At 49.7% G+C, this 9,139-nt stretch overlaps 1 protein-coding gene across 2 annotated transcripts in view; it reads right to left on the bottom strand.

Moving 5' to 3' along the window:
- Nucleotides 1–93: 93 nt before the first annotated feature.
- Nucleotides 94–9,139, bottom strand: part of Tk2 (thymidine kinase 2) — a 24,368-nt gene continuing 15,322 nt past the window's right edge. The window contains exons 7-10 of one of the 2 annotated variants that reach the window (XM_021169650.1): nucleotides 4,937–5,025; nucleotides 4,336–4,415; nucleotides 2,590–2,670; nucleotides 94–1,734 (exon numbers count right to left, since the gene is read on the bottom strand). In XM_021169650.1, the coding sequence (XP_021025309.1) occupies nucleotides 1,636–1,734; nucleotides 2,590–2,670; nucleotides 4,336–4,415; nucleotides 4,937–5,025 (349 nt within the window). In that variant the 3' untranslated portion in view covers nucleotides 94–1,635. The remainder of the gene's footprint in view (nucleotides 1,735–2,589; nucleotides 2,671–4,335; nucleotides 4,416–4,936; nucleotides 5,026–9,139) is intronic. The other variant, XM_021169652.2, reaches the window with a different exon arrangement.

Raw genomic sequence — 9,139 nt, forward strand, 5'->3', positions numbered from 1 at the left:
GAGGGAGAGGGAGGGAGGGAGGGAGGGAGGGAGAGAATGTGAATGAGAATTAATGAAAATATGAATGAATGAATGAATGAAAATGAATTGACATCAGGGCTTAGCTGTAGAATTTTATTGGCTAACAGAGAGAAAGAGAAACATCACATTTCTCCCCAAAACAAGTGTTCTGGTAGAGCAAAGGGCAAGTACTAGACTGTTCAGTTGCAAATTCTAACTAAAGACGCCCCCATCAGGACTGCTGGTTCAAAGTTCCTGCCTTTCTCAGGTTTATCCATTGATGGACTGCAGGTGCAGATGGACAATCTCCCTGGATGCTACTCTTCATACTACCAAAAGGGTCCAAGAATTGGTCCAAACAGAAAGGACCAAGAGCTGGACTCTTGGCCCTCTTTCTAGCTCCCAGGCAGCTAAACAGGGGAGCAGGGCTTCCCTGCAGCCCCCTCCCCAGCCCGTGCTGTGCTTCTCCAGGGTCTACAGCCATCGTTCCCCTGTACCATCTGTGTCCAGTCTTTTCCAGATGCACTCCATCCACTCCAGAATGTCAAGAGCAGCAAGGCTTTAAATGTCTTTGTTGGCAAACCATGACTTTCCACTCTCACTGTCCCAAGGAATGGTCGGCCTTTCTTGGTCACAATGGTTCAAGTAACAGCTGCAACTTCAGTGCACAGTTATGGCTAAGCAAAGCTAAGGTATTTTCTGATCCAATAGAGATGACTTCTTCATGCTCTGAGGTCCATGACATCTGCTCAGATGGAAAAACACTTCAAAGGAGTTAAGGCCACTGTCACTCTCTCTGGAGCAAGGGGACACTGCTCCTCACACAAGGACAGGAGAGAGTGATGGGGTCTTGGAAGCTCAGCTGGCTGCCCTTGGCCTCGCTCAGCAAAGGGTAAAGTGTCCAGGTCCCATAACCCCCTTTTTTCTGACACAAAATGACACGAAACTGGCAGAGTCTGGGAAGGACCTCATCATCAAGGATTCTGGCACCAAGAAAGGACACTCCAGGATTCCCCAGTGGACACCAAGGTCCAGGTGACAAAGGAATGGATAGAGGTCACAGTACCTTCATACCAGGACATCCTGGGCTCATGCCAAATAAGAGAGGCGTGCCAACAACTAGTCATGTCTGGTCTCCTTGAACTGGCCCGGTACTGAAAGATGATGGAATTCACAAACTGTCCGCTCTTCTCACAGAGGCGGGGGCTGATGCTCAGAGCAGCAGAGCTGTGGGGAACAGCTTAGGAGGAGGCAGCCCAAACCAGGTATCTGAATGGTCCCAGCTCCACAATGATCTGGCTTGACGAGTCCCCGCACCTCTCTGGGCTTCAAATCCTTGCCTGGGATGGAAGAATGCTCCCTCACCCATGAGGTGACCTGATGCAGAGGACCCAGAACAACCCCAGGGATACAGTCAGTGATTTTAACACAGGGCTTCAGCGTTAGGAAGCCACCAGGAGGGGCACCAGGAGGGATGTGTGCTGCAAGCATCTGTACTGCAGTGAAAAGACCATTGAGAAAATAGATCTGATTAGATAACAGACCCTCCTAAGAGTAGATTCTTCCAAATGCTCCTAGCAGCTAACCTGGCCCTGGCTGGGTTGTTACTGGTGCTGTCTTGTAGATCACTCAGTCCTAGGGTCCATGCTTCCAGTTCTCTGGAGTTAATATCCGGGCCCGGTTTTGTTCAAAGAGTTCTAACATTTTCTCCAAGTTGTGGTCAGCCTCAATCACCTGGAAATAAAACAAACAGGTCACAGGCTGCACTAGCCATCTCCATCCCCACTGGGGAGGCAAGAGGCTGAGAGGCCAAGAGAGTCAGAACCACACACTCTGGCTCCAGGGCAACTGACACTCTCAACCAGATTTCCACATCCCACCAACAATGCCTTTTCTTTTCACCGAGACAGGAGTTGGGGCTCTGCTGGGGGCTAAACCTGGGGACTCCAAGGTCTAGACAAGTTCTCTGCCACTCTGCCATTTTCCCAGCCCCCTCAGGTTTGCTTTTCACAGTGAAGGAAAAAATAAACTCTGAAAGTTCCCACAGTGACGTGTCCCTTATCACCTGTCTCTTAGCACCAGGATGTCTCTGTGGCCTACAGCCCAAGGGCATTAAAAAAAAAAGCCCAAGATCACCTGCTGGATGTGAGACAGCCTCAAGTAGCGCCTGCCTGCCTGAGGAAATTCAGGAAGAGCACACTGGGGCACAAGACACACAGTAGGACATATGGATAGGTAGGACACACCAGCACTCCTACATTGGCCTGCAGCTCGGAGGCAGCAGGAGCGTGGCACTTTTACACCTCAGCAGCTCCTGAGGTACCACTGTGTGACAACTAAGGACAACCACTGAGATGCCTTCAGAAGATACCCAGTCACCTAACTATGACGATGGGCTCCGTGTCACCCACTAAAGAACGGAAACCATCACCCCCAAAGGTCCAAATGCAAACCCAGGTCCAGAGTAACTGAGCACTTCTTTGTGGTGATGCTAAGTCCGACACGTTACTAAAATAACTAGCCTCCTCAAGTCTGAGTCCCTCTGAGTCTCTGTCCAGGTGACATTCTCTGGGAGGGACAGTGACTTACCAGAACAGGGGCTGCAGCTGGGAAGAGGCTCCCGTTGACCAGCCACTCCTCATAGAGGCGGTGAATAGCATGGAGGTATTCCTGCCATGGAAACACAAGGGCTGTGGGGAGGGTCTCACAGGGACAGGGTGGGGCAGAATTCTCAAGGACTATTAGGAAGTGACATGAACAGCCTGCCTGTGGAACCAGCCGGTGATTTAAATGGTCAGTGCATCCGCAACCACCCACTGGTCCTCCCCCAGCCAAGTCTAACCGCACACCTCCCAACCTGGCTGCTCTCATTTCCTGCCACTTCTCCTAGGAGACCCAGGTCCACCATGGGTCAATGACAGGTGTTCCTGGACTGATCAACCCTTTCCTCTTACTAAACCCTCCCTGCAGAGCACTTGAGACTGCCAGGCCATAAGGACTTCTCCCGTGGAAAGCCCGGTGTGGCAGACGCACCCTCCCCCCCTCCCCCACCCTCGCCATTGTTACCGCCACTCTGGGAAGCCCTGAGCACACGCACTCTCAGGCACTCAGCCAGCAACATTCTGCCCTCCATCCCAGAAGCTGGCCCACAAACCATGCTGCTGCCCTCTTACCCACCACTGAACTCCCCCTGGTACTAGGAGCCAAGCTTGTCCTAAAGACCTTGGCAACCCCTTGGATAACAGCTTGGAAGGATTCCAGACATGGCATTTCTAAATGCCAAGCCTCATTACAGCACAGCCCACAATGCTCCATCCTCTATCACTCCTGTCTTTGAAATTTCAAACAAAGTGCCCAGAGCAAGGCCTAGGCCTTCATGGCTGGGATGTCTTTTGTTAGTCGAGGACAAAACCTGGCTGAGCTTTACGGATCAGACCGGTCTTTCAGGTCTCATCTTTTTTCTTTTTTTTTTTTTTTTTTTTTTTTTTTTTTTTTTATTGAGACAGGGTTTCTCTGTGTAGCCCTGCCATTCCTGGAACTCACTCTGTAGACCAGGCTGGCCTCAAACTCAGAAATCTGCCTGCCTCTGCCTCCCAAGTACTGGGATTAAAGGCGTGCGCCACCTCATCTTAAATTCAGAGCACCATGATGTCCCAAAAGAGCCTGCCCCTATCTATCCTTCAAGGACAACTGTGCACATAAAGTACTCACACTCAGTCCAGTATTAACTAAGCAACTGCTAGGTGCTAGGCCCCAGGACACATGTTGAAGACAGAAGAAATAAGACCAAAATCTAAAAGTGTTTATGGTGTAAAGAGAAATGGGAACAAACTCTGTCAATATACTGTTCTGAGGGTTATCACCATAGGCGGCCTAGGGGCAATGTAAGGAAGGCCAGGGAAGTGACATCACAGCTGAAGAGAAAAGAAGCTACTATGCAAACGCACATTTGTCTAAGTCCATGGGGTGTGAGAGCATGCATGTGCGTGTGTGAAGACAAGCTACTGTACAGAACAAATGAGTATATACACAGTGGGTGTGTGGGTGGGTGTGCCTGTACATGTATTGTGTGTGTGAGTGTGTACGTGTAGTGTGTGTGTGTGTGTGTGTGTGTGTGTATGTGTGTGTGTGTGTACATGGAGGTGCAGAGGCCTGAGTCAGGAAACACAGGAAGTAAAGTGGCCCTGGGACCCACAAGGACTCCAAAGCCATAGAGGAAGCCTGAGCTGCCTCAGTCGTACTTCCTGGGTTTTGCTCCAGATGAGCGTGATAGTGTCATGGTGGGGGAGGGGAGAGGGCTGGCAGGATGAGGTAGAGGTGGCTCTGGTCTCTTACCATCGGAATGACTTTCTCCTCTTCCCGGCACCTCATCTTTAATCTCTGGTAGCAGATTTCGGGAGTGGTTCGCAGATAAACTGAGAAGTAAAACCACAAGCGACTGAGCGCTGTGCTCCTGGTGTGGAAGCAGACAAGGGCAGCACAGGGCTGGGGTGGAGCGTGCAGGAGCCTCACCAAGCCTGCTCAGTCTGTGGGACCAACAGGATTCCTGACCCTCAGGCCCCAATCCCCTTTCTTGTCCTCAGCCCCACAGTATCATCATGAAGCTTAAAGGAATTCCATTCTTAGACAGGGTCTGGCAAGCCATTGGCTTTAGCCACTACTCAACTTCTGTCCCTCCCACACAATACTGAAAAGCCATCAAAACAGAACAAATGGGAGCCCCTAGAAGTAGATGACCCAGAAGATGGAAGTTTAAGGAACTTCCAGAGTTCCTTCATGGGCAGAAGAACCCCCTAAATGCTGCCTGCCTTGGGGAGCTGTGATAGAGAAGGCATCACAGGTGACAAGTGTCCCTGCCTGCTGTCAATCCAAGGTGGAACCTCCCAAGTATACCCCAGCTGTGCCCAGGGTAGGGGACAGAGAGAGACTGTCTTACCTATCAGATCAACAGAGACATCAATGTTCCTGACGATCCAGTCAAACCACTCAGACAGAATCGCATAGTCAACCTCGGGCATCTTCCCACTGCAATCAGAGGTCAAAGGTTTGTATTCACCCATGTGCTGTGTCATTCCCCCAAAGGACTAAGGGGTGGCTTTTGTTTGAAAGGGCAGCACCAAGAGCATGTTGCATAGTGTGGTCCACAGATGATGCCCACGTGGTACTGCCAGGACCCTGAGCATCTGTCTGTCTGACCTTCCACCACTAGGAGATGGGAGCTGGCCATGGCAGTGACGGATGGAGACTACTTTGGAATGAACTCCAAGGAGACAAAAGCATCTTAGTTTGCCCTCTACTCGTGGAGACATCATTCAAGTTGGGAGTGGATCGGCCAATCATTTTCACTTCTAGAACTCATTCTCTGTGAAAATGCTCATGGATGCTTGCCATGCACCATTGTTCAGCATTGTGAGAAATGAAGTCTTGATCTATCTCTGCAGCAAAAGCACACAGTAGCTGAAGGATGATGTAGGAAAGTCATATGCAGACAGGGAAAAGGCTCTGTACTTGATGCTGCTCAATGGATACAGGAGGTTAAATTGTATGCATATGCCTCAACCACACAAAAAACATATGTCCACATTTGAAAAGAGATACACAGAAATGCTCGCAGGGCTTCTCTCTGAGCTGCAGACTGTAGACTTTTCCTCCTTGGCTCTTTACTTTTTAAACTTGAGCAAAGTACCAGTGCTCGGAACAAGAGTGAGGCGGCACTATTACACAGTTTAAATATTAAGACTAAAAAAGCAATGCTGGGAAGAAGGCTCAGGAAATAAGAGTGCCGGCTCTGCAAGCATTAGTGCCTGAGTTCAAGTCCCCATAGGAAAGAAAAAAAAAAAAAAAAAAAGCCAGGCATGGCCCTGTGCCTCTAAACCCAGCCCTGTAGTGCTGGGACAGATAGAGCTCCCAGACCAGCAAGTCTAACCAAAAGCAAGCTTTGGTTCAGTCAAGGACTCTGTCTCAGAGAAGAAGGTATAAATGTAATAGAGCAGGGACTGTGTCCTTATCTGGACTCCACACTTGTGTATAATGAGCACACATACATGCTGGGTTCTATAAGCAAGCAGGCTGAGCAAGCCACTGGGAGCAAGCCAGTAAGCAGCACCCCTCCATGGCCTCTGCATCAGCTCCTGCTTCCAGGTTCCTGCCCTGCTTAAGTTTCTGCCTGTTCTAACTGCTTTTGATGCTGAGCTGATCCATGGAACTGTGAGTGAAATACTTTCTTCCCCAAACTGCTATGGGTCATGGTGTTCATTAAGCAATAGTAACCCTGACCAAAACACAAAGAGTCCAATTCAACTCCTTAGCTGAGCCACGGACAGTCCTACTGTTCACCATACTTTGTACCATGTTTCTATTTAGTTCAGTTGAAAGTACCTGATGCTCAAAAAAACAAATCAAAGGCTGGTTGTAGTGGCACCTGCTTGTAATCCTAGCACTTAGGAGGCTGAGGCAGGAGGATCTCATGATTGACACCAATCATGTTCCAGATTAGCCTAGGCTACACAATGACACACTCTTTCAAACAAATTAAGACAGAAACCTGATACTTAAATACACTGTTTCCTGTTCTAGCCCTGTGTTCCAGCTGAGCCTTGCCCTCAGTCCCACCTGCTCTCCACTGCATTTGTTGTCCTCCCTGAGGGGCTAACCTGGATCCCTGTGTTTCTGTGGCCTGGCCTCCTGGTTCTGGTTCTGGGTGGGAAGGTGGGGAGGACCTGCCCATTGTTCGCATGTGCCAGGTGAGTCAACGCCATGTTCCCAGCTGCGCCCACTCCATTCTTCTACCCCTGACCTTAGGAAAGGAAGACCAAGCAGTCTTGTAAAACCTTTGCTCAATTCCTCAGCCACAGAGCTTACTACACAACTGCCTGTGTGGCTTCTTTAGCCATAACGCTTCTGTGCCACCTTTAGCTCTGCATCGCAGCCCAGTGCACACAGCTCAGTTCCTGTTTCTGAGGACAGCATGAGGGCTGACCTTCCTCTTCAGCAATCCGCACAAAGCTCTCGGACTGCTAGTGGTGTGACTGTGCTCACTCTGCCTTCCTACCTCACCGGAAGAGGTGTGTCTCTCCTTGGCAGTTACTTGTTCAAGATCCCAAAGTCAAAAACACGGAGAAATTTTGCTTTGAGGAAATGTAGAACACCAATTCATGTCTGTGGGCTTCTCCAGAAACCCAGACTTTCAATTAGATTGCAAAGCCAGGCCCCCACCTCCAGATCCTCAGCAAAGGGTCTAGGGATCCCTGGGGAAAAGATGAACCTGGCACTGCCAGGTCAGCCATGACTAGACCCCTGTCTATGAAAGGGCTCTCCACCACTGCACATTAGCAAGCTGTGGGCATCCCAGGAAGTGGGGAAGCATACCAGTGCCCAGCTGAGCTTCCACAGGTAAGAACCAAGACATTTTCATCCAAATACAGGCTAAGGATACCTCTACAGCTAGTTCTGCACTACAGAACTACAGAGCTTTCAGGCGGGAAACAACAAGTTGACAGTTCATATACATGTTTGTCATAACTCTATTTTATCCACCATGAGAACCTGGCGTGTATTTCAAGCCCTAAAGAGCAAATAAAGATATTCAGATAGCTATCAAGGGTGATGTATGCTGGTCACTGATGCCCAAACTGCTTAACACAGAACACATTGACAGTTTATTTAGTGGTGTTTTTTCAAAACAGAGTTTTTCTGTGTGGCCCTGGCTGTCCTGGAACTCACTCGGTAGACCAGGGTGACTTCAAACTCAGAGATCCACCTGCGTCTGCCTCCAGAGTGCTGGGATTAAAGGCATTTTTGCCTTGACAGTTTTGTTTTGTTTTGTTTTGTTTTTAAGAAAAGCTGGGTACCTATCCAATTGCCAGCCTGAATAAATACGTTTCCCTCCCTGCTTTAGGGTGCTGGGATCCATCCTCCATCTTGCTGTCACCCAAGACACGCTTCTGCCCCCAAGTCCCTAATAAACTGCAATTTGCACAGTCCTGGATCTATCAGCCTCTTTGTTTTTTCAGCACCTTTTACCTTTGGTGACTAATTCTCATAGAGCAGGATGAGATGGGAACAGGAGACAGAAAGCTCTAGACAATCTCCTCTTTCTATAGCACCCCCTGTGATACCCCGGTGCACTGGGCATGCTGGAGTTACGAGGAGAGTGACCGTATAAGAACCCCAAACTCCCTTCTCCCATTGGTCCTCTGAAGCTCTGATCGAAACCCTTTTCACTGTCAAAACAGAAAGCCTTTGGCTGACAGCTGCTCCACTCTACACCTGGACAGAAACCTGGGACTCTTTACCACAGAACTGTAAAAACCCAACCAGCAAAACCTCAGGTCCCACGTGTGAAACCTCAGGAACCCACAGGCTGAGTGCAACACAGAGGAAACCCTGCACCATAAACCCTCAATCCAAGGACAACTCTCAGAGCTCAGTCTTGTTCCCAGGACAGAAGGCCGGGCCTCCCCGGCAGGAAAAGGGCTAAGGCATAGGGATGCAGGAACCCCTGTAGTGGCTGCCCTCTGGTGGACCTCATTTACATCACAGTCCTCAACCAGAAGGTGCCTGATAAACATGGAGAGCCCTGGGTGGCCTCAGTACAAGAGGACTTGCTCAGTATGGTAATGGAGGGCATGAGTAAAGCCAGTGTGGAGAGAGGCGGGGCTTCAGTGGTGCCTGAGGGGTGACCTGAATAAGAGAAATCGGAGCCTCTCACTATTCCGCACACCTTGCTTGCCCCACTAGCAAGATGTAGATAATTATCCCTTGACTTGAACTGTTTGCTACTTCCACCTAGGAAATGGAGTTAGCTGTGTGCATAGCTTTAGTCTGAGAGGATCCAATGCCTGCCTTATTCTGACCTCCATGGGCACTAGGCACAGACACACACACACACACACACACACACACACACACACACACACACACACACACGAGAAGGACTGAGGCAGAACCATAAGGACAGCTGTGATGGGAGGGAGGGGTCTGGGAAGCTAGGAACATTCTGTACAAGTGTCAGGACTGCCTAAGAAGTCAGGGCAGGAAGAGGTAGTAAGAATCAAGCACTGACTGTGAGCATCCACTTCTGTGTTTGCTAGGCCCCGGCATAGTCTCACAAGAGACAGCTATATCAGGGTCCTTTCAG

This window comes from Mus caroli, chromosome 8 (assembly GCF_900094665.2).
Source record: "Mus caroli chromosome 8, CAROLI_EIJ_v1.1, whole genome shotgun sequence".
Taxonomy (NCBI): Eukaryota; Metazoa; Chordata; class Mammalia; order Rodentia; family Muridae; genus Mus; species Mus caroli.